Genomic DNA, 25981 nt, shown 5'->3' with positions numbered 1-25981 from the left:
GGGGCGACTGGAAACTTTTTGTGAGCTGACACAGAACATCACCTTTAATACAAAGGGTGGAGACCAAATGAACCGTTTGAAGAGCATTTAAAGCTTCTTGGTAGACAGTTTCTAAGTAGTGAATTTGGGTTTGCAAATGTGAAATAGATTGAATGTCTGGTAGGAGGGATAACAATGAATGGAATCGGTCAGGAACAACAGAGGTCCAATCAAAAGGAACCTGAAATTCCAAATAAACCTGATAATCCTTTTCTGCGGGCCAGTAAATGTTGTGAGTGCCTGAGCTGGTGTGGAGGTTAAAGGCCACATCGTGTATGATTGAGGAATTAACATGAACGCAACTGCTGTTAGCAGATAATAGATCATGGGAGGTTAGGTCTTGTAAAGTACCAAGACCTTCCCAACATACTCGGTGATAAACAGTTACTACCTCCCCTGGGTGTAATTTTTTAAAACATTGCAGTTGTGGGGGTTGCAAAGGCCAATAGGTCCAAAGATCACCTAGACCTATCCAAAGGTCAGGGGTTATAGCTGGGGCACCGATTAAGAAGCGGTTAGGACCGCCAGGGGGTTTAATTTCCCAAACATCTCGATGAATTACCCAGTCCCATAAGCAACCACCCCAAGGGCCTGGAAGGATACGGTAAGTGGGGGCCCAAAATCCTTTCACGGGTCCATAAGCCCGGAAGGAACACTGTGAGCGCCAACACCTCCATTTAGAGAATTTCCACGTAAGTCTCCAAGGCCACAAATCGAGGGGTATACCCGATGTATTAGTAAGGGCAGTGGGCCAGCGCTGCTGTTCAAGGTCCTTACGTAAGGAAAAAAGGATAGTGTTAAGATAATCCTGTACTTCTGAACACGCTTGGTCCCACTGCAATGCCTTTCCTGATGTGGCAACCTGGTGAACCATTTGCTTAAGTAGGTCCTGGGTAACAATACTTAGTGCCGAAATAGTATGGAGTGCGCCTATACCGGCCTTCTCCTCAGTTATCTGAGCCCCGGAAATAAACCCCTGAGCTTGGTCTAGTTGTCCCAGATGACTGTCATGTTCCTGCGTTTTATATAGAGTCCAGGCTGACGCTGCAGTGTTGGCACCATGCAGTAGAGTGTCAACAATATCTCTCCTTTTTCTTCTTTCTGCAAGTCTAGCCTGCTGCTCTAGTAGGCGTATAGCCGCACCCTTAGAGCAATTAGAATAAGTACTAGTAATTTGGAAGTGAGTGAGAGGTATGGAGAAATGGACAGTTCCCAAGGTAGCATTTAGTATTGTCCATCTGAACCCTGATAAATGGGGATTTTCAGTGGGCTCATACCACAATTGTTGGCCTTGCACCTGAATGCCCTCTTTGGCCAGTGTGATGTTGATTGAGTGTGAAGGGGTGTATTGAAGTAATGTGCAAGTCAGGTTTTCAGTGATGGGAATGTCCTGAGCACAAACAAACCCTACAGCAGCTAAACATATTCTGTTAACAGTAACATTAGTTCTTGTGGCATGAGTGGCTACAAAACATTCGGGACCCTCATCCGTGAGGGGCCAACATGTGCCTGGGATTAACATAAGGTCTATATCATGGTCAGTGTCCCACATGTCTATAAAATTTTCGGCTTGGTCAGATTCTCCTGTGTATGTTAAATATGAGGTTATATTACGATAACTAAGGTATACCATACCAAACGCATTCCATTTAACATACCGTTGGTACACTTGACCCTGCAAGGAGAAAATTAACTTAGTTAGACAGTAGGAAAACAAATTAGTGGAAGAGGGCCTAGGCCATTGCCTGATGGTTGAGGTTTTGGGTAAGTATGGATTTGCATGGGGCTCAAGGTGGGTACTAATAGATGGGGTTACTATGGGAGGATTACTTAGTGGAGGGACCGTGGGGGGAACAGTGGAAGTGTGGTCTAGTAATTCTGGAATGACGTAGCATGGCCAGGGGACCTGTGGTGGGTTGCAATCAGCTGTACCGGGGAGAAATCCCAAATACCAATGTACCCCACATGACCAAGCCTGTCGGCCACAAGAGCCTCCCTGATACCACATCACGTAACGTCTTTTATACCATGGCCAATTTTTAACGTCCTCTATAGTAAGAGTTTTGGGTTTAGCAGTGGAGGCTTCTCGAGACCTTCTTACTTTCTTCCTTTGTTCGGCAGCAAGGTTTTGTTCGTCACACGGAGTGGAACGGGGAGTGATTTTTCCCTTTTCTTTAACTGCTATCCCGCACATTGGGTAGGGTGGGGTGGTTGTTTTGGCTTTTGGTTTTCCTGTTGACAGGAGACGTAGCGAAGTAGTCTTTCGGGCAGCAACTGAGAGTAAGTAAGAGTCATAAATGTTCAAAAGAAACATAAAAAACATTAGAATGGTAATAATCCAGATAGAGGGCATTAGCCACTTTCGCACTCGAGCAGTCTGTTTGATCTTAGTCTGTGGATCGGTCATGATGCCTTATATAACCTGCCGACCTCGAAGGTGATACTTGGGTTTTTGTTCAGGTTCACCTGCTGACGTTGTCAGCCGAGGTTGTAGAACAGCCGGGGTACTGATGGGATCCAAAGGAGGCGTTACCTTCTTGCAGTGAGATGCGTGTACCCAATTTGGGAGTCCGTGGCACTTTACTGCAGTGTGAGTAGTCAGTAAGACCTGGAACGGACCTTTCCACCTGGGCTCCAAGGCAGACTTTCGTTGGAACACCTTACAGTAGACCCAGTCACCAGGCTCCAAGGGATGGCATGCGGTCTCAGCTGGATCTGGTAGGGCACTTTGGACCTGTGAATGAATAAATCTGACATGTCTAGTTAGCGTCTTGCAGTATTCTAGTACATTTTCATCACTGAGTTGCAAATGCTGGGAGTTTGGGGATAGGGGCGGAGACACTGGCATTCTCATTGGTCTAGCCATGAGAATTTCATGGGGAGACAACCCATGTTTACGCATGGGAGTGTTCCTCATTTGCATTAGTGCTAGAGGGAGTGCATCCGGCCATTTAAGGCTTGTCTCTGCACACAGCTTTGCTAGCTTGTTTTTTTAGATCCCCATTTTTGCGTTCCACTGCTCCCGCGCTTTGAGGATGGTGAGCACAGTGCTAGCGTTGGTCCACATGAAGGGCCTTACAGATTTGTTGAGTGATTTGACCTGTAAAATGGGTTCCTCTGTCACTGTTAATTGAGACAGGGATACCAAAGCGGGGAATAAATTCCTTGAGCAACTTCTTTGCTACAGTGGTTGAGTCTGCCTTGGCGCATGGGTAAGCTTCCACCCATTCAGAATACATGCACACACACACAAGTACATACTCATATGAACAACACTTAGGCATACTTATAAAGTCTATTTGGATGTTTACAAACGATCCCCAGGGCGGTGGGTGTGCTGCCTGGGTGGTTCGAACCGGTCGCCCACTGTTGTATGCCAGACAGATAGGGCATGTTTGGCAGTATTGCTGGGCAATGCTTGCAAACTTTGGAGCATGCCAATATTTAGCTACAGAAGCAATCATCCCCTCCTTGCCTACATGGGCTAGCCCGTGTGCTAGCCGGGCAAGGTGTGGGAGCAGAGCCAAGGGTGCCACCAGGCGACCATCTGGAGCATATCACAAGGCATTCTCTGGATGTTTGGAACATCCAGACTGTCTCCAGCAGTTTTTGTTATCGTCTGATGCTGACTCCTGTGTAAGTGCTAAGTCCTGTAGAGAGTCAACTAAAGAGATGGGCTGGGACATACAAAGAGTAAATATTTCAGTAGGAGCCGGAGACCCGGAAAGGGCCGCTTGCTTGGCGGAGGAGTCCGCCAGTGCATTTCCTCGAGTAACATCGTCATGGGGTTTTTTATGGGCTGCACATTTGACTACAGCAATAGCAGACGGTAACTGTAAAGCAGACAAAAGAGCATTGACATATGGGCCGTGGCTAATAGGTGCTCCGGTAGAAGTAAGAAATCCCCTATATTTCCACAATTGCCCATAATCATGTACTACTCCAAAAGCATATGTTGAATCAGTATAAATAGTAACAGACGCTTCGGTTGCCAAACAACAGGCTCGAGTAAGAGCAAACAGTTCAGCAACCTGAGCTGATTTTACTGAAGGGAGAGAGAATGCTTTTATGGTACTGTGTTGATTGCATACAGCGTAGCCTGCTACCAGCTGCCCTTCCGCATTTCTTAAACAGGAACCATCTACATAATAAATCAACTCGGGATTTTGCAGGGGAATATTTATACAGATGAGATCTGGGAGCAGAAAATTCAGTGGCTATAGATAAGCAATTATGGGGTTTTCCATGTGGTTGCTATGGGGAGAAGGGAAGCAGGATTTAGTACTGGACAGTTGACTAAAGCAACATTTACAGCAAGTAATAAAAGCATTTTACACTTAGTAAGTCTAGAATTTAAAAGATGCTGTGTTTTGCTTTTAGTTAAGAGAGCAGGAATAGCCTGGGGAATTGTCACTTTTAATGGGGTTCATGCAAGCGGCGGAGCTTTGCAATGGCTTGGATGGGTCCTGCAGGACCTTTAGTTGCAAACGTAGGAGTGCATTTTCTTGGGCCAAGGTTTGCACCTCCCATTTTAGTGTTGTATTTTGTTCTTCTAGCTTTCCCCATTTGTACAGGTGCTTTCTCCGCCAAGTGGCTGAATTTTTCCGATTTTTTAATTTGCGCCGGCGCTCCTTTAATTGTTTAGCCTCCTCCCCGGGGAGGCCCCACAGGTAGTTACGTAGATCCGCCAGCGATAGTCCCACCAGCTGTTCATCCAATAGGGGGGCTAGGTCGTATGTGACCTGTACGGTTGAGTTTGATGCGCTATTTGCAGACATTATTTTATTATTGTGTTTTAAATGAGGACTCCTTTTTGAGAAATTAGATACCGTATAGACCCCTTTTACTATATTTAAAGAAAAACAATAACGCTAATTTTGCAATTTAACGGTACTATGGGAAGTGGTCTTACCGGGTTCAGGTTAACTACAGCCAACTGTGCAGATCCAAGGTGCCCAATTGCATTACCATGCTCACACGGAGGGAGAGACTGTAACCAACCGTTCCTGTTGCAACGAGGAAGGGCTGGGTTAGTCCTTTCTTTACTGTGAGCAGGGTTTGGCACCCCCCCCCCAGACACACACCAACTAGATTAATGTACACTAAATTTTGGGGACACCCCTTATCACTGTTACAACTTTAGAAAAGGAAATGAGGGGACTGTGTTTTTCAGAGCTAGAGGTTTTCATAACCACCCGGCTGAGGGTAGGGAAGCCATCTAGCGGGGGGCAGTGGGAGAAAAGGAGGTATTGTCTCCTGCCGTGGGTATGGTCTATCAGGTCGAATAGGGCAATCCTTGAGAAGGTGCCCCTCCTTTTTACAATATCTGCACTGAACTTTCCCTAATTGTGGACAATTGGCCTTCCAATGTCCTTTTTTCCCACACCAGAAGCAAACTATGGGGTTAGAATTAGTCAGGGGGTTATAAGGTTCAATTACTGCTTGTTTTGATTTATTTCTGGGTTTCTCCCCAGCGGAGTTTTGAATTGTTTGGGAACCTGAGGCCGTAAGCCTAGACTCTGTTTCATTCTTTGTTCTTTCTAACTGACAGTAAAAATGCTGTGCAGCTGCCAGGATTCCTTTTAGATCTTTGTCTTTCCAATTTACTACATTGCCTTTTAACCTTTCTTTTACCTTTGGCAAGAGTCCTTGCACAAAGGCCGTCACTACTGCTTGCGTGGCTTTTTGCTCTGCATTTTCAATCCCCGAATACCTTTGAAACACTTGCTTTATACGTTCCATATAGTTAGCCGGATTTTCTCCCTCACTTTGCTTACAGGCATTTATTTTAGCCCAGTCCAGTTTTCTTGGGCATACATTGAGAACTTCAGTAATTAGGTTATTCCTTTTCTGGACCAAATCGGCCTCAGACATTTGATCAGGGTCAACCGGCCAATTTGCCTTTGCATAGAGGCTGGTAAGAATTTCCTCGGGTACTATAGCTGATAAGAGTTGGTGCATAGCAGCATACGAGGGGTTGTAACAGTTAATTATTATTCTTAATTGTTCTTGGAATTTATCGGGATTTTCCCTGATTTCTGGAAACTCTTTAACGAGGTTATAAAGATCACTAGGTGACCAGGGGGCCTGAACTGTTACTAACCCCCCTTGGCCTGGCAATTGGTGAAGAGAGAAATTATTAACGGTCCATGGCAGGGGTTTTATATGTGCTGTCTTACGCAGTAAAGCATTACCGCGAGTGTGAAGGGCAGCAAGATTACAACTGGGAATGGGATTTTCTAGAATGGATTTATATTCTGATGATGTCATAAGCTGCATTATTTCGGCGATGGTACCTGACAATCGCCACAGCGGGGAGTCTGGAGACACCTTTTCCCAATTTATATCCCCTTCCTCCCATTCTACACCTTCTTTGCTTGCCTCAAGTTGCCATTTGGTTACTAACAGTTCTCCTGTTGTTGTTATAGCCCCAAGGGCGTCCACCAACTTTGGCGACAAAGTTGAATGTGATGAGGCTTCACTGGAAAGGGTCGGGGAAGGGGTCAATCTGTCAGAACCCGGGGAAGATAAGGAGGAAAGGTCCTGAAGGATTTCTTCATTTTCAAGGCTGTCTGTGGAGTTTGTGGTTAGGGACTTTTCGCTGTCTGTGGAGTTTGTGGCTGGGGACTTTTCCCAAGGGGAGTCACCCTGATTACTTAGATCATAGGGAGGAGGGATAGGAGTAGGAGCAGGAGCATCTGGCCACTGTCGGTCTCCTGTGAACAGTTCGATTGGTTCCTCAGAAGACGGTGAAGGGTAAATTTTTTCTGGGGCAGCCAGTTTCAGGCACGTCCTGGATGGGCTAAGGGGAGTCTCGTTTATTAAAGAGGGATGGGGTTCTTTTTTGAATTTTTTCCGTGCAGTAAGCTGAGTTTTTAACTTTTCTTGGGTACTTTTTTGATTCCTTGCTTGGGATTCATCACACCATTCAAAATAAGCATTAAACTGCCCTCGTCCCACAGAATTGGCAAGAAGGGCACCCCGGAGGTGCACGATCCTGTCAAGATCAAAACTGCCCTCTACAGGGAATTGCAGCTTTGGGCTATCTCTGGTATACCAGCTCCACTTTTGCAAATATTTACATGTCGACGGGCCACGGTGCACATACATATAAGCAGCAGGAGTGCCTGTTGGACCAGACTCCATCTTCACTTCAGCCCTTTTTTCATACAAGCCTTTCACACCAGGGAAGCGCTAATCAGGATTACCACGGTTCTAACACCGGTGGTGTCTTTACCTGCCCTGGGCAGGGGAACTAGGTGGAGTAGGCTTTCTCTGACCCGCCAAACAGCAGGTACCTACAAGGAAGGAGGTAAAGGATGGGACGGGCTCCTTTCCGGAGAACCCGCGGTCCCCGTACGCCTGTCGTTAGCCCAGAGCACCAGCCTTAAGCCAACGATGCTTCTGAAGCTACGGACTTAGCGGTACGGTTTTCCTGGGGGCTTCCCTCCTCTCCGAGAAGGGAAGGGAGCTTATGGCTCCAGTGGGCAAAATAGGGACTCTGCGGTCCTGTAAGGACAGTGCTCGAGGAGCGGTCACAGGGTCATAGGTCGTGGAAGGGAAGGGAAGAGGGACGGGGAAACACACAAGCACCCAACAGGCTAGCCACTTACCAAGGCTCGGGGCGTCTTCCCACAGCTGCATTCACTCTGGCCGCTTGACCCTCACACACACAGACACAGGCACTTTCTTGACACAGACGTCAAGGCGAAACCGCGGAACACTGGAACATTAAACCCGGATCCCCATCAGACCTGGTAGGAAGGGGACCCCTGATCCACGCCTGGATCAGGACTCTCCGGACCAAAAGGAGCGTGGTCCGTGGGTTGTTAGCGGTACCTTTGAAACCACGGGAGCCTCTGGAAAGGCTAAAACCTTGGAATCTTAGAAACCTTGGAGAAAGGGCATCTGGTCTGTCTGATAGCTAAAAGTTCGAACCCAGCTTGTGACTTACCCAAACCGGAGCCTACAGACTAGTCCTCTGCCAAACCCCATAGAGATTTCAAAAGGTCTCTTACCTTTTAATTGGGCCCGGGGGTTGGAAGGAGACTGCCTGCGGTCCTCCGATCCAGGAGAAGCCCTCTTGTGGGTTCCCGGCCAACGCACCAAATTGTCGTGGAAATTGACCACCAGTCAGTTGAGTTGATCAGACAGCCTGAGGCTCCTTTATTGATTAATCATAGATTACAAGCATATATGCAGGGAGAGACGACAGGACCTCTAGCAAGAGGGAAGTCGCTCTACCTTACAGCAATAATACCTGGGGTTATAAAGCTTAAAACCGCAAATTACCATATGAGCTTATACATCCGAGGATACCATATTTGGTTAATACAATGACATTTCTTAACCATCTGCAAAAACTTTTACCATTACTATACTGGTTATGAGCTAATCTGCAAGCCTGCTTTTTGCAACTTCCCCTTTATACGGGTTTTTGTTAATGTCAGGACTTTGACACCTGGTTTTCGCCTACTTGCAGTGTCAGCAGCTATGTTTCTTAAGCAAATTTGAGGAACTTGGGCCCAAACTGCATGTTCAGCCAAGTTTATTAGAGGTTAATTTTCTGTGTGCATAAGCTGCTTAATAAACTATAGTAGCCTAGCAGTTGTTAGTTTATTTGGCAGTAATGGATGGGGTTTTTAAGGGACTTTATGTCAGTTTAACCCCTTATAGCAGCATTTTGTGTTTTAGCAGCATTTTGTGTTTTAGCAGCATTAAGTAACATATTAGTAGTGTATGATATAGTTAAATCAGAAAGTGAGCCTCAGGAGGGTTAGTATAAAATCAATGTTTTTACTTTGCTATGTATGTTAGTGTGATTGAGGCCTAAGGCCTTGATATGATTATTAGCTTGATTAAGACCCGGTCTTTGGGCCTGGGGTCGGCTTTCTTTATCAATGCTAAAGTGATGATTGTTATTCTTTTCAAAATCAGCCATTCGCTTTCCTACCTATAACTAACTGACTGCTTTAATTCTCTTTAGAAAACACTTTTTTATTTAACTTCAGTCTGGAGAAAGTTTTTCTTTGTTATATTCATCAGAGATATATTTGCAGCATAACATTCACCTGCAGAGCTGGTCAAATAGTATTTACCAGATACAAAATTTGGTGACTTTGGGCCTTTTATTTCCTGAATCAGTCCTTCTGTATGCCAATCTATTCTGCTCTTAAAGTTGGACCAAATGTCAGCCTATGAATTACATGACGTTGGTATGCAAAGTGCAACATTGTTAATCCATATATTCTAGAGGGTAGAATATACATGTTCTATAAGAACCCATTTACTCAAGAACTGATACACCTATTCATGTTGAATATGGGTATTTGATTTGATCAAGTTTAAGCCATTAACGTTCACAGCTTTGTGAAGTTCAGTGGCTGGTGTGCATGATTCAGTCAAAGTAAGCCCCTAGCATTTGAAAAATATCCACAAAATGTTAGTTCCAGTTCTCAGCTACATCTATGCGCCTATTTACCATTCAATAGGCAGCTACTATAGTGGAGATAATACACAGGTTATTTCAAAAATATGTAACATAAGTGACAATCAAAGACAATTGTTATACATTACTACAATATTTATACATTACCCTGATTCCTAATTTTAGTGTAGTTTTATCCGAAAAATAATACATACGTACGTGATGCCTTTTATCCTGAGGGATCCCAGGGGTTTTTACATTTTACCCTATGCTAATTTCGTGAAACAGATCATTTTGTTTATGCTGTCATCGATTAATATTACTATATGCAATGCACTAAGCATAGTAAAATAGTTTTATTGAGGTTGTAATGCCTCTTGACATTATAATGCTAAGTGCACTATAGGTTTTTTCCCTGATAAGCCGCTGGCGAGTAGCTGACATGATGGTCTGAAAATTGATAGGGTAAAGGTTTTGTTTGCTAGCAATTTGAGTTGCTGATTAATGATTAATATCCAGGTCAATTAAGTTTACAAAAATATCACAGAAAGTCAGAACTTTGAATGAGGAAAGGGGGTTCATCATGTGTTTGTGTGAAATTAAAGAACTGCACTCAGCGTCACCTCTCTACAAAATTTTCTCCGATAAAGCAAATTCATTTTACCTTATTTGACAATAAACACACATTTATAAATATTTTTCACTGTCTGGTCTGATGGCCTGAAAGATCCTACATCTGAGAGAAACTAATGTCATTTATCACCCAAACAGTGGCAGATTACAAAGAGAGACTGAAAGCTCATAGAAAAGGACCATCAGTCTAGAGTTCAGAAAGACAACAAGGGATGGGGATCATAAAGTGAAAGAAATCAGAGAATAAAGCTGTGAACAAAAACCTTAAAATCTCTGCTGGACTGAGTACCATAGCTACTCTCCATTCATTGACTCGTGGAAGGGAGGGGAAGCCTTTGCTATACATTTTATTGAGAAAGAGAGGAAGCCCAAACCGGTGCCTGGGGGTCCCTCTGCCAGAAAAAGAAAGTTTTTTTTTAAATTATGAACAAACATACGCACTATATAAACAGTACAGCCCCAAAGAGACTACATTTTATTTGTGTCTGACAACTTACAATTCTTGCGAGAAAAACAGTTCTTATATATTTCAAGTGAGCATGAGTTTTAGCAGTAGAGTTTCAGCACGGCTGAAGCTTTATGTCTGCGGGTATAATTTGCAAAATTGACACCTACATTTTTTATGGGTGCAAAGGGAGGCCAGATTTGGGAAATACAGGCTTCAATATCATCTCTCTCTAAAAATTCAAGTATAAGAACTTTGTGGGTTTGAGATAGTTCTTTCCTTCAAAAAGAAAAAAAGCCACTTTTTAAAAAACATCTTTTGTAAACTGTTCCACGGATTACTAGGAACATCTTAAAGTAAAGCACTGGGGTAAAATGGAGTTACCAAGCCATTATTTGTTTTGCTCAGATCTATATTCATAAAGTACTAACTACACTCCCTATGCCTTTTCCACCACAAACTGAGCTCAGTGTAATGGCTTGGAAAGATCCTCTTTGAAGTAGTCCCTTCTCTGGTAGTTCCAAAATACTGATCAGAGACATTATAACAGAACTATGTACTTGAAAAGGTTTACAAATCTGAAGCCAGAGCCTCAGTTAGTATTAACTGGTATAGCTTAGTCGAAGTCAATGGTGTTACACCAATACATACCAGCTGCCAATCTGGCTCCTGATTTTACAGAATAAGAGAGATACTGGACATGCTTACACAGGTTCATTTGTAAAATGCAATTTATTATACATTTTTTGTGCAAAAGACCCTGTTCATAACTTTTCCAGGATGTAACAATTCTTATGTATTGTAGGATATTGCATTATTCTTTAAATTGTGAATAAAATGTATCATAGAAAAGTTGTAAAAATGATAATGATTTACAACATTCCAAGCCAACTTTGGGGGTGAGCTGGACTCATGCACTAAATTAAAATTGCAAACAACTTACGCGTGAACGGAGTACCTCTTCTGAATCACACTTATGTGCAAATCTGCACCATCATTAAAATCAGTTCATGATCACACCCGCATACGTTTTATGAATGGGTACAGATTAAAATAGAGGGTTTGGCTTGAACAACAGTGGATGTGTTTCTCCAAAGCAAAACCTTTGAGTAAGCTGCCTTTCAAAACCAACACAAAAGCTGTGCCAGCTACACAATATTATTATTCCAGCTGGAGGAGGAATCAAGCACCTACGTGCAGCAAGCCCTATTTTCTCTTGGCACATAGACACCAGAAAGAGCCATGTCATCCAGGTAAAAGGTCAGTTGTCATATTGTGATTCTTGGGTCAAGTATAAGGCTAGCACTCCCACAAGAACAGGAATATTAGAAAAACACTTGGCCCAAGAAGACAGACACACCACAAGGATGCAGGGAGACAAAATTTGACATTTCCTTGAACTGGAGGCTTCCAATGTATTTAACAGGTTCAGTTTAACAAAGCCATAGCAAATACACGTGTTGGTCTGAGATCCCGTTTTTGTGCATGTGGATTTTAATTATTACTCTAATACACCTAGATTGACCAACACAGTGACAGGCATTCATCCTCATCAGAAGAGAGATTATTCTGATTATTACCTCATCATAACAGAGATTACAGGATAGGAACTCATGAAGGATATTAACAATAGCGTTAGCAACATGATAGCGTAGGCATTAACTTGCATGTATTTTGTCCAGGGAGCTCTACAATTACTAGTATGATATGCACGTTGGAGCGTACAAGCCAAAGTTTGGCCTTCTGTGATTTACTGGGAGTGGAGAGCTGAGCAGCCAGCGTACAGGCCTGGAAACCAGAAACTTTCCCCCTCTAATCCCAGTATTGACACCAACTCCTTTTATGGCTTCCAACCAGTCAGTTTCTTTGCCCTCGTTTCACAATCTGTAACTGTGAATAATAGTTTCCTACTTTACAAGGGATGTTGTGAGTATTAATGTTAAAAGGGAATGATTTTCATCTCATGCTTTACCAAGGTATAACCGACTTCAATAGAGTTCTGATTTACCCCTCAATGTGTAACTAGGCTCAAATGTTTGGAATGTACAAGTACTTTTATTAGTGTTCTCTAAAGCACTGCTTTTTTTCAGTCTGTACTGAAAACCCCAGATTATGTCAGATTTGTATGGTGCATTAGACTCAATAATTTATGGATTAAGAATATGATAAAATAACACATTTATTAGATTTATTCAGCAGCATCATTTTCCAGTTATCTTTTCTAATCAAAACACATTTCAAAGTCATTACAACAAGCATGCTAAATAGAGATAGCATATATTTTGAGAACTCAGGCATGAAACAATCAAACAGCAGAAGTCTCATTGATTATAAATTTAGGAACCTGCAGATATATGAGTAACTAGCCAGGAATGCTAAATAACATATTAGAGTTATTCCTGCAGTGGTGCTTAGACTTTCCTTAAATTGTTCATGTTATGGAAACTAAACTGGCTAATTAATGGAAAAGCTAGCAACATGTACAGTATATTCTGATAGATCGTTATGGATATAACCAGATGACCTACAAAGATTGCATCAGTAGAAACTGTTTCCCTTTCTATTAATGTCCACCTCAGGAAATAAATAGTCAATAAAAATTTAATTTTTCACATGAAAAAAGCTGGTTCATTTTTAAATTAACCAGCATCTTTTGTACTTTGCTAACTACTTCATTTAACAGTACAAAGGACTTCCAGAGACTCCAGCCAAGAACAGAGTTATTCCATTGATGATCAGGAGAAAATCTCATTAAATTAAGTATGAAATTACAGCATGGTACTAAAATGTAAATATATCAGCTCCCTCCTATGAATGCTGTTAATGGGATATTTTAATTGGAACCTAGAGGGAAAATACATGTATTATGGATCTGGGGAGGAATTATTTGATTTCAACCAGACAAAATATTTCAAGAACAATATTCTGTGAAGATAGCTATTCAGCCAAAATACGCTGTACTGAATTCTCCATCTTTTGTTTAATATGAGATATACAGAGATAGAGGACAGAGAGATCCATTTTTATATACAGTAGTATATTAAATGGGTAGTAGAGATACACAACACACCAGTACAAGTTTAAGAAGGTGCTGTTATAAATATATAGGCTCTAAAAGTTTCTGTAAATCAGAAAACCTCTATATTTACCTTGATTTTTTTTAGTTAAATCATGTATATAATGGATTTATCCCTAAAGATGCAACAACCAATTCAAAACAGATTTCTTTAGCTACATCAACAAACAAGATAATCTTTCAAAAATTTACAAATGTACAATATATTTATAACATTACTTTCAGACAGCTTCAGTGCAAAGATATACATATAGTACATCATGATAATTGTTCATAAAAATAGCAGTTGGCATTTGTCAAAAAAACAAGGCATAGCTTCAAAAAACATCTTCAGCTATTGGCTAAAAGGTGTATATATTTTTTATAAAGCATTTGAATGTGAACCTTTTTCCTTCTGTTTATAAAAAATATATGTGCAAATGGGTATGGATAATTATTCTCTAACTGATTAACTAGTTATACAACAGAGTCCTCTTTAACAAGATTGGCGGTGTCTTTAAATGTATCCTCTGTTGCTGTATAAGCTAAAGGTGGGTCTGTCTTGAGAGTAATCTTAGGAGGCTGTGAAGGAGAGGGGAGAGAGGCATTTTCAGCGTCCCCTTGTTGTTCCTTCTCCATCTGAAACAATCACCATAAAAAACCATGGTTTAGCATTAACCATTCACTTTAGGGTTGATTTCAGAATTGCTAAGCATTCATAGCTCTTGTTGAAGTCAGTGAGGCACATGGATACTCAGTCCCTCTGACCATCAGCCCATATATCATTATTTAAACATGGATTTCACCTCAGCAGGCAAAGCTGGGGAAAAAATGAATTACTAAACTAGTCAGGGCTGATCCTGCCAACAATTACTACCACCCATGTATTTAACAATGAGTGATTTTATATGTCTATACACACTCATTACTGTAGATAATTATTGAGGTAACTAACACTACTTAGGAAGGAGGCATTATCTCAGTAGTGTTTGCTGGGCTGGATCCTTCGTTTTACAAATTCCCACTCACATCTCATACAGTACGGGACAAATAGGGTAAAATTTTCAAAAGCATCTACATGTCTCGAAGCCTAAGTCACATTATCCAAAGTGACTGAGGAGAAGTTACTTTCAATGATACTTAAGCTCCTACATGCCTAATTCACTTATGAAAATAGGACTTAGACTCCTAAGTCACTCCTGAGCATTTGAAAATTTTATCCACCATGAGACTCTTGATCTGGCCCCTTTATGTTGGATAAAAGGGCCTTAAGCACCAGTGTCCCACCAGGGGAGAATTCCCCTGATGCAGGCACTGCAGAAGACGACTGTACAGCTGCCTTACAAGAACCACCTCACAAGCATGCCAAGGGTGGGTTTGAGGATAGAGGGGAGAGCTCAGGGCTGAGCCACAGCTTTCAGCACTTCAGAGATTCTGGGCAGTGATGTGACTCATAGGGCAGTGCCAGGGGCTGTTGTAACTTAGTCTTTGTCTACACTGCACTTTTGTCAGTGAAACTTTCGTCATTCAGGCGTGTGAAAATATACACGCTCCTGAACGACAAGTTTTATTGAGGAAAAGTGCCGGTGTGAACAGTGCTGTGTTGGTGGGAGAAAGCTACCACCTCTTGTTGGGGGTGGATTTATTTTGTCGGTGGGAGAGCTCTCTCCTGCCAGTAAAGAGCAGCTACACTGCCCACCTTTTGGCGGCATGGCACAGCTGTGTCGCTAACAGGTGCCTCATGTAGACATAACCTTAGATAGCCCTGGGGACTTATGCCAGCAGCTTCTTCAGCCCCAGGAACAGCCTAAGGTTGGGAGGGCGTAACTGTGGCTTTAAATCCACCCCAGCCCCTTTTCCCCATGCTGCATGTTCTGTGCTGTGCCTCTTACTGGTGCAGCACAGACTCTTACCCATAATCTTTATACTGTGAAAACAAACGTTAATTCATGCTTCCCACACCACAAGAACCAGCCCCGCTCGTGAGCTAGGTGAAAAGTGCAGGCTGAGAATGAGAGTGATACAATTCAGAGTTACCTCTGCATAGACTGGATTTTCAAAATTAGTACTTAGTTTCAGTTTTCTTTTGAAGAAACTCCACTTTGTTTCCTGAAAGATAAAAATAATAGAACTTTACTAATAAACTCTTTAGCAGAACAGTTTCTCCCCTTTCATTTTCAAAATGATAATACTGTTGAGGGAGGGTTTCAATAGCATTTCCTACTGGCTATATCCGTAAGTGATTTTATTCAGGAAACGGTCAACCCATCATCATTTTATTTATTTATTTGTTTTTAATATGTTCTTCTGATGTAATTTTTTTAAAGCCTATCTCAGATTCTAAGTGCTTTAACAATCGTTAACATGGCAACCCACCTGTAAAGGAAGAAACGAAAAATGTAATAGCACAGTTAAAGTGTCTAAAAATGTCATTTCTCCTTAGGAGTACAGGCATTGCTTGTTTGGGGTTTTCTGAAGGCTCATCAGAAAAAAACATATTAGATGGAACTCATAGACTCATAGACTTTAGGGTCAGAAGGGACCAATATGATCATCTAGTCTGACCTCCTGCACAAAGCAGGCCACAGAATCCTACCCATCCTCTTCTATAACAAACCTCTAACCTATGTCTGAGTTATTGAAGTCTTCAAATTGTGGTTTGAAGACCTCAAGCTGCAGAGAATCCACCAGCAAGTGACCCATGCCCCACACTGCAGGGGAAGGCGAAAAACCTCCAAGGCCTCTGCCAATCTGCCCCGGAGGAAAATTCCTTCCCGACCCCAAATATGGCGATCAGCTAAACCTTGAGTATATAGGCAAGACTCACCAGCCAGCACTCAGGAAAGAATTCTCTGCAGTAACTCAGATCCCATCCCATCTAACATCCCATCACAGACCACTGGGCATACTTACCTGCTGATAATCAAAGATCAATTGCCAAAATTAAGCTATCCCATCATATCATCCCTTCCATAAACTTATCAAGCTTAGTCTTAAAGCCAGATATGTCTTTTGTCCCCACTACTCCCCTTGGAAGGCTGTTCCAGAACTTCACTCCTCTAATGGTTAGAAACCTTCGTCTAATTTCAAGTCTAAACTTCCTAGTGTCCAGTTTATACCCATTTGTTCTTGTGTCTACATTGGTACTAAGCTTAAATAATTCCTCTCCCTCCCTAATATTAATCCCTTTGATATATTTATAAAGAGCAAGCATATCTCCCTTCAACCTTCTTTTGGTTAGGCTAAACAAGCCAAGCTCTTTGAGTCTCCTTTCATAAGACAGGTTTTCCATTCCTCGGATCATCCTAGTAGCCCGTCTCTGAACCTGTTTCAGTTTGAATTCATCCTTCTTAAACATGGGAGACCAGAACTGCACACAGTATTCCAGATGAGGTCTCATCGTGCCTTGTATAACGGAACGAACACCCACAAATCATACCTGAAATGGCTAGTTATATTATTATTCCTGACACGGCCTCTAATCCTTCACCAGTCAACCAACCACAGAAGGCAATTCAGTGGATCTTTTCAGGACAGGGAAAATTAGCTAGGTTTTCACTACCACTCAATTAATTCTTATTTTAATTCACCATATGGGCTAACAGTCATCTCCCTAAACCTACCTTTTAATACTCAATAATGTCATTCAAATGAGTTCATCTTAGACTATTTCCCCTTCACCCCTGTTTTGTTGTTAGCATTATTTTCTTATTTGTAATACAGTAGCAGCTCGCAGGGGTTCTCAAACTGGGGGTTGGGACCTCTCAGGGGGTCGCAAGGTTATTACATGGGGGGTAATCTGTCAGCCACCACCCCAAACCCTGCTTTGGCTCCAGCATTTATAATGGGGTAAAATATATAAAAAGTGTTTTTAATTTCTAAGGGGGCGGGTTGCACTCAGAGGCTAGCTCTGTGAAAAGGGTCACCAATAAAAAAGTTTGAGAGCCACTGAGCTAGAGGCCCCAACGGAAATCAGGGCCCCACTGTTCTAGGCACTTCACAAACAAATGGAAAGAGACAGCCGCAAAAGAGCTCATATTTGAAGTAGACAAGACAGAAGAAGGGAAGGAGGGAAACAGAGGTCAGGCAAGTCAGTAGCAGAGCTTAGAATAGAGCCCAGTTCTCTTGGGATTCTGTCCAGTTTCTAATCTAATAGGCCAATTGTTGCTATTTTAACTAAAGCAGTATCCACAAGGTAAGATGACAGCAGATAAAATGACAACATTTATTTATAGAGAATAACACTACCAATGGACTCTATGCAAATCAAATGGAAAAGAAAAAACAGGTGTGAAATTATAAAATGAGAAATTATTTTAACGACTGAGCAACACTCAAGTATATGCAGGGATATGAGGTATAGTGAGCTCTGCCTGGAAACTCAGGTCCACCCACAAGGAGAAAATTGTAGAATTAGCCCCTAAATGAACGCTGACCTGTAAAGAGCCACACTAAAGTAATTCAATAGATTTCTCTTAGCCTCAGTTTCCAGAGGAGTTCCAGGGATGCTATATCATTCTGCAGCATCAGCATTTACACTCGCATGCTGTTGACTCAATAGGAAGGATAACTTAGCATCTAAGCTAAGCACTCAGCCTTTCAGTCCACTCACCAGATAAGCCTAGGACTTTGCTTCCACCACAAGCAAAACTCTATCCTGATTGCCTTAATGGACTTCCTCCGCCCCTCAAGAAAACTTCAAAAATATGCACGTTGTTATCGTTACCTTAGCAACAAGCATGCAGCCAGCAAAATATTCTCTGGCATATGTCCACTGAAATTCACAGTGAGCCTCAATTCGTAATTTATGTGAGAGAGATGAGCTGAAGAGATATGATAGCCTTTGCTTATATGTATTCTCAGAAATAATAATGTGACTTCCAGGAATCACATGACTAAGTTAGGCAAGAAAATACTCAACAATACTTGAAACAAACGTTCTGTGCGCAGGTGATGCATGAAATTGCAATGTTTAATGTTGCTATGGTTATAAATAGAATATAAAAACATGAGTAAACTACACAAATGATAAACCTCTTACATTTTCATTACAATGAATCAGATTTTAGATCAAAGTGTAGTGTTACTGTCTATGAAAAACCAAACTATTTTTATGCAGATGTATTTCAGTAGGGATTTGTTTGTCAATTGCTGAATATATGAATGTTTATTAAAAAAATATCACTTATCTTGTGAGTGGGAGGGAACAGATCCTCAGCTGGTGAAAGCTGTCATAGTTCCACTATTGTCAACAGAGCTATGGCAATTTACACTAGCTGAGGATCTCCCTTCTCACATTGCAACTTTCATGCTGAGAGAAGGCCCTGAAAAGAGAGGGTTATAATGAAAACACTGGTAGGCTCTTCACTGTACAAGTACTGCCATTCAAATGCACTTTCAACGTCACAAGCATAGCCAGTGCTGGAGAGAAACAGAGAGAACCCTGGGAAGCCATCTGGGGCTGAAACAGTCTTAGCAGGAAATAAAACTTGACAAATTTTAGCAGCTGGTTCCTACAACTGTCAAGCATACTCAGTATTCAGAAGTGTTGGCATCTGTGCTGCAGAGATAAGGAAGAAGAGTAAATAGGATTATGGGCCACATCCTTTGAGGTACAGACACTTTCTGTGAGGTGCCCAATGCCCTCAACTCCTTTTTAAAGGTTTGTCTAAATGGCTGTAAACCAGATTTAAAGAGATGTAAGAGCGTCCATATACAGAGTCATATTGGTTTAACTAAACCAGTGCCCCCATCATATCTTTAGTTAAACTGGTGCAACTTCTTGGGTAGATCAGGTGCCTAAGGGTATGTCTACACTGCAATTAAAAACACACAGCTGGCCCATGCCAGCTAACTTGGGCTAAGAGGCTCGGGCTAAGGGGCTGTTTGACTGGGGTGTAGACATTCAGGATTAGGCTGGAGCCTGGGCTCTAGGACCTTGAGAGATCAGAGGGTCCCAGAACTCAGGTTGCAGCCGGAGCCCAAACATCTACACTACAGTTAAGCAGCCTCTTAAGCACCATGAGCCTGAGTCAGCAGGCATGAGCCAGCTGCAGGTTTATAACTGCAGTGTAGACATTCAATCCCTATAGCAGTGCTGTGTTGGAACTGTGCATGTATGATCTCTGCACTTCATGAGGAGGCAAACTCTGCATAGACTGTAAATCGACTAACATGAAGCGGATTCTTGAGGTGGACAAGAGAAGAGAATGCTTGCAGAGATGCTTTGACAAAAGCCTTGTATATGAGGTTGAAGAAGAGCTTGCATGCTGGAACAGCAACAGCAGAGAGGATGAACTGCAGCCTTCTTACTGTCATATAACGCCTGATTAGTTGGACTTTGTGCAGTGAGATGTGTCAATTTCACTCCAGGTCATTATTTTATGCAAAGTGAAAATTATATTGCACATCTTTCCTGCATTAAGTGTGAGAGTTCAGATATCCTAACACTGATCACAAATAAAAGAGTGCTCTGGGTATGGAGCACTAAAGGGTTTTCAAGGACTAAGAACAATACAGCAATGAATTAGCTGCAGCTCTAAAAAATTTTAAAGCACCAATGTGTTACCTGTGTTGTTTCTGTACTTGCAGGAAGTTGCTGTGAACTAGCAGATATTGCAGCGGAGTAGACAGGATTTCCAAAATTCTCATTTTCCTCACTATCAGATGCGGTTACCTGTTTGTAAAAATAATTTAAAAGGGTTATACAGATCCTAGTATTGATCAGAAAAAGTTAAGACCCACAGACAAGGACTGATATAATAATGAAAAAAGAAATTGGAGAAAGAAAGATCCAGTGCATAGAAGAGGAATAAGGATGTAAGAAGAAGGAAAGAAGAAAAGCAACACTCGATTTCTTACACATGGAGGCTGAGCTACATTTACTACACTGGCTCCACCTTCTCTGGTTATATACATTGGATTTTCAAACGTGACTGGCTGCTTCCCTGACTCCACGGCAAAGTTTTCATTCTGTGAAAAAAACCCACAGTATAATATACAGCTAATATAGCCAGCACTTTGTAATCTAATCCTTTACCTCAGGGAGAAATACATTTTTATTTTTGTAAAGTTATATATGAAACTCAATGTGTAACTTTACCATGCATTATTCCGCTCAATGACTTGTTAATTGTCTATCAGATCACCACTGAGCACATCACATTCAAAGCCTGAACACATAATAATGGCTCATAGTCCATTTCATAGCTAAGCAAAAATGAAACATTTCAATAATACTCAAAATGTGTTACAAAGCGGAAGGATGGCTTCCGCAAAGCAAGCCTTCAGGAGCAAGGAAATGTCAAAGGAAGCATAATCCCCAAACAGGTGTTTCACTGTAGAGGCTTCAACATGACATACAAATTAACCATTGGTATCTGAAATATTAAAGAATGGGATCAATTCACATTGCCCTAGCAGGGAGATTGCTATATTTTTCTGCAGAAACATAAGTTTATCTGATCATTTAAAAACCTCTGAATTAAGTTAGAAAGACACCATTTTGCATTCCTGCAGAGCATAATATAAATGGCAGCTACTTCACACAGCTACTGTGTCAGACCTGAGCAGTGGCTGCAGTGCTCTGGGTAGATGTATAAAGATGCTGCCAGAAACAGTGTTTAATGTTTGGCGGACTGAGCCCTGGGCTAGTCCCCAGGGGCAGATTAGAGCAACATGAAGGCCTCTCTAAATGCCCTGGTTTGCCAAGCATTGCTTGGGGATAGGTTTGCCCTGGCCACGCCTCTTTTCCCCCAGGTCACAATTCCTTGCCAGCAGCCAGGAGGGTGAGGGTGGACAGCAATTACTATGGCAATTCTCAAGCACCTGAGGATTGCCCCAGCACTGGAGAATTCTCAAGTGACCATAGTGATGCAGAGGATCCAGTCTGAATGATTTCAGAGTCTTACAGCATTTTGATATGTGACTTTCTGTTTCAGATTTAGCTAGCCACAACACTATCTGGGTATGTCTTCATTGCAAATTTAACTCAGGGTATTGGCACTTGCATGAGCTGGCCCCAGGGAGACTGGCCACACTGAAATAACAGTTAAGCCGCTGTGTCCACACTGGCACTGAGCTCAATTATGTGTGTTTCTTTCTGGAACAGTAAGCCGAACCGCTTTATGAGTTCTTTCCCAGCGAATTGTGGGAGAGCTTGTCTGTCCTTTCTGGGCACATGGACGGATTGTGGGCAGGCACTGGAGGACTAGCAGTACTTGAGTGGTTCTAATCTGCATTCACGTGACAGAGTGACTGTGTCAGCAGCTAACAGTCAGGGCCGGTTCTAGGCACCAGCCAACCAAGCACGTGCTTGGGGCGGCACACTTCAAGAGGCGGCATTCCGGCCTTTTTGTTTGCTTTGGCGGCACTCTGGCTTTTTTTTTTTTGCTTGCTTGGAGCACAAAAAACCTAGAGCCGGCCCTGCTAACAGCAGCTAGTTGTACTCTGTGTTGGTGTATACCCACCCCACACTGGGCCTGCAGGTAAATGAGAGCCTGTGGGCACAATCAGCCTCCTATCCGCTACACCTGCAGTAAATGTCGAACCTGGAGGGAAAAGTTAAAAGAGTTGAACCTGGCTTGGTTAGGGCCTGACCAGGAAAGAGAGCAAATCTTTGGCTCTCACTCAATGAGTGAAGCCTGGTTGGAGTTAGGGAGTGGAGGGGGATAGCTAGCAGACACAGCACCCCTGAAGGAAGGTATATCTGCAGCAGGGAGCCCAAGAGAGCTGGGAAGCAGCGGCAGGAAGTGAGCTTGCCTAGGATTCTGCATGCTGGTGGAGGGGCCAGCAGGGAGCAATTCACAGTTTTATCATGTAAGACTCAAAAAACAGTGCTATTTCTCAGACAGGGTAATATGTCAGCCTGGATAAAATATGACATGTCTCAAAAACTGATAGAAACATTCAGGTTTTGCACAGACTTCCAGCGGCAGTGAATTTCACAAGTTTACAGTCTGATACAGAAAGTTGTATTGCCTGTGACTGTTCTGAATATTATGTCTGAAGCCTCAGTTATGTATAATATTACTAGGGACAGGAAGTGGGGAACCTTTGTAACTTGCCCATTTTTACTTGTTCCATGAGATGCCCAAGTACACAAAGACCTTTGCAGGGAGTCTAGTAATATCTGTAGAATTACAGGACTAAACTACCCATGCATTCCCTTGATGATATGCTGAAGTATTTCCAGAGTGATTAATTTAATTTCTATCACATAAATCTTGAGAAAAGTATATTATCAGAGAACACTTTTTGCTTTCACTTCTTTAGAGTAACCTAATTCAATATTCACTTTGTTTGTAGTGCATTTATCATCTCATTGTCTTGCTGTATAAAATTCTTGCATTTGACACACAAAACAGCTACAAAAGAAGGGAAAATGTTAAAGATGATTTTGGAATTGAGCCTTACCATCTGCATTGCTCTGTCTATAGTAGAATCAGCTCCGAAGCCAGACACACCGATGTCCATACTCACATCTGCTCCAGATCGGAAGGTCACCCCACTGCCATTTTCAGTGGACTTTACAAGACTGCTTAAGCTTCAAAAATAAAAAATCAATTATTTGGACAGTAACCTTTACAATCAAATGTTCTGTGTGACTGTTGCTAGGAAACTTGAAACATTCTCTCTATAGGCCAACTCCAGAAGCCTTACTTATTCTTCACATCAGCGAACCTCTCACTGAATACAATGGCAGTTCTGGCCGAATAAGGAGTAAGAACCTCAGGGTTTGGTTATATGTAAGATATACTGAGTCATTAAGAAAGAAAAGGTATGCCGACTACAATTTGGTTAGCCTTATTTTCAATTTTGTTTTCCTGACAAATTCATAACTCCATTGTCTTTTTAAAATATTTTTGTCATAAACAGATAGTTAAGCATTAATGTCTCTTTTACCTGTAAAGGGTTAACAAACAGTGAACCTGAAACACCTGACAAGAGGACCAATCAGGAGACAAGATACTTTCAAATCTCGGTGGAGGGAAGCCTTTGTTTGTGTTTTTTGGGTTTTGCTCTGTTCTCTCTGGGTTCTGAGAGAGGCCAGACATGTAAGCAGATATCTCCAAATTTCTGAAACAGCCTCTTCTGTTCAATTTAGTAAGTACCAATTAGGAAAGGTGGTTTAGTCTTTTTATTTGTTTTCTTTATTTGCAAATGTGTATTTTGCTGGAAGGATTGTATTTGTACTGGGGGAAGACTTGGCCAACCGGGTAAAGCAGGCCAAGAGGGTGGGAATGGTTACACGCAGCCAAGCCAGGAAAGCTTCCAGACTCATCCCTGTTCCTCAGCCATCCACAAGGGGTCCATCTGTGTTACCAGAGACTCAGATGGAGGTAGTGGACCCGGATCCCCTGCCAACGACTGAAACAGCCCCAGTGCCTCCAGTCCCAGACCCGGAACTGGAAAAGCAACCAGCACCAGCGCCAGCGATTGCAAACCAATCTTCAACCCCAACACCAGAGGACACCAGCGAGCCTGAACTGGCCAAAGCAGCAGACAACCATACCCAAGAGGCTCAGCCAGAGCCTGGTGCACCAGCGGAGAGCGGTTCACCATCAACAAAAACAACCCCATCACCTACATTGCTTCCAGAGGGACCAAGCCCAAGCCCACAGTCTAAGATGGAACTGCTGTCTCCAGCCTCAAGGGAACAGTTCAAGACTGAGCAGGAAGCAAATGACAGCCTTAAGCCTAAGAAAGCTTGGGCGGCGGCACGAAGCACCCCACCGCCTCTCAGCTCTTCTAACCGATCCCGGTTTGTTGTAGAACAAGGACTTTTATACAAGGAGACTCTTTCTGATGGACACCAGGAAGACTGGCATCCGCAAAAACAGTTGGTGTTTCCAACTAAGTACTGGGGGAAGCTCTTAAGCTTAGCCCAAGATCATCCCAGTAGCCATGCCGGGGTGAACAGAACCAAAGACAGGTTGGGGAAGTCCTTCCACTGGGAAGGGATGGGCAAGGACATTGCCAAGTATGTCTGGTCTTGTGAGGTGTGCCAAAAAGTGTGAAAGCCCCAAGACCAGGTCAAGGCCCCTCTCCAGCCACTCCCCATAATTGAGGTCCCATTTCAGTGAGTAGCTGTGGATATTCTGGGTCCTTTCCCAAAAAAGACACCCAGAGGAAAGCAGTATATACTGACTTTTGTGGACTTTGCTACCCCATAGCCGGAAGCAGTAGCTCTAGGCAACACTAGGGCTAAAGCTGTGTGCCAGGCCCTAACAGACATTTTTTGCCATGGTAGGTTGGCCCTCCGATATCCTTACAGATTCAGGGACAAATTTCCTGGCAGGGACCATGAAAGAACTGTGGGAAACTCATGGGGTGAATCACTTGGTTGCCACCCCGTACCACCATCAAACCAATGGCCTGGTGGAGAGGTTTAATGGAACTTTGGGGGCCATGATACGTAAATTCATGAATGAACACTCCAATGACTGGGACCTAATGTTGCAGCAGTTACTTTTTGCCTACAGGGCTGTACCACATCCCAGTTCACGGTTTTCACCGTTTGAACTTGTGTATGGCCATGACGTTAAGGGGCCATTACAGTTGGTGAAGCAGCAATGGGAGGAGTTTACGCCTTCTCCAGGAACTAACATTCTGGACTTTGTAAGCAATCTACAAAGCACCCTCCGACACTCTTTAGCCCTTGCTAAAGAAAAGCTAAAGGATGCTCAAAAAGAGCAAAAGGCCTGGTATGATAAACATACCAGAGAGCGTTCCTTCAAGGTAGGAGACCAGGTTATGGTCTTGAAGGCGCAATAGGCCCATAAGATGGAAGCATCATGGGAAGGGCCATTCATGGTCCAAGAGCGCCTGGGAGCTATTAACTACCTCATAGCATTTCCCAATTCCTCACTAAAGCCCAGGGTGTACCATGTTAATTCTCTCAAGCCTTTCTATTCCAGAGACTTACAGGTTTGTCAGTTTACAGCCCAGGGAGGAGATGACACTGAGTGGCCTGAAGGTGTCTACTACGAAGGAAAAAGTGACGGTGGTGTGGAAGAGGTGAACCTTTCCACAACCCTGGAACATCTGCAGCAGCAACAGATCGAGGAGCTGTGCACTAGCTTTACCCCATTGTTCTCAGCCACCCCAGGACAGACTGAATGGGCATACCACTCCATTCACACAGGTAATGCTCACCCAATTAGAATCCCACCCTACCGAGTGTCTCCTCATGCCCAAGCTGCTATAGAACGGGAGATCCAGAACATGCTACAGATGGGTATAATCCGCTCATCTACCAGTGCATGGGCATCTTCAGTGCTTCTGATACCCAAACCAGATGGAGAAATATGCTTTTGCGTGGACTACCGTAAGCTAAATGCGGTAACTCGTTCAGACAACTATCCAATGCCAAGCACCGATG

The 25981-nt window shown here is 42.8% G+C and overlaps 1 protein-coding gene across 2 annotated transcripts in view; it reads right to left on the bottom strand.

Annotated features, from left to right (window-relative positions):
- Positions 1 to 12751: 12751 nt before the first annotated feature.
- Positions 12752 to 25981, bottom strand: part of LRP2 (LDL receptor related protein 2) — a 186145-nt gene continuing 172915 nt past the window's right edge. For both annotated transcript variants that reach the window (XM_030580404.1, XM_030580405.1), the window contains exons 76-80: positions 23014 to 23143; positions 20461 to 20571; positions 20168 to 20275; positions 15637 to 15708; positions 12752 to 14238 (exon numbers count right to left, since the gene is read on the bottom strand). In XM_030580404.1, coding sequence (XP_030436264.1) covers positions 14077 to 14238; positions 15637 to 15708; positions 20168 to 20275; positions 20461 to 20571; positions 23014 to 23143 — 583 coding nt within the window. In that variant the 3' untranslated portion in view covers positions 12752 to 14076. The remainder of the gene's footprint in view (positions 14239 to 15636; positions 15709 to 20167; positions 20276 to 20460; positions 20572 to 23013; positions 23144 to 25981) is intronic.

Source organism: Gopherus evgoodei, chromosome 11 (genome assembly GCF_007399415.2).
Source record: "Gopherus evgoodei ecotype Sinaloan lineage chromosome 11, rGopEvg1_v1.p, whole genome shotgun sequence".
Lineage (NCBI taxonomy): Eukaryota > Metazoa > Chordata > Testudines > Testudinidae > Gopherus > Gopherus evgoodei.
Note: the sequence above shows the minus strand (reverse complement) of the source record. Positions and strands in the feature narration are given on the sequence as shown.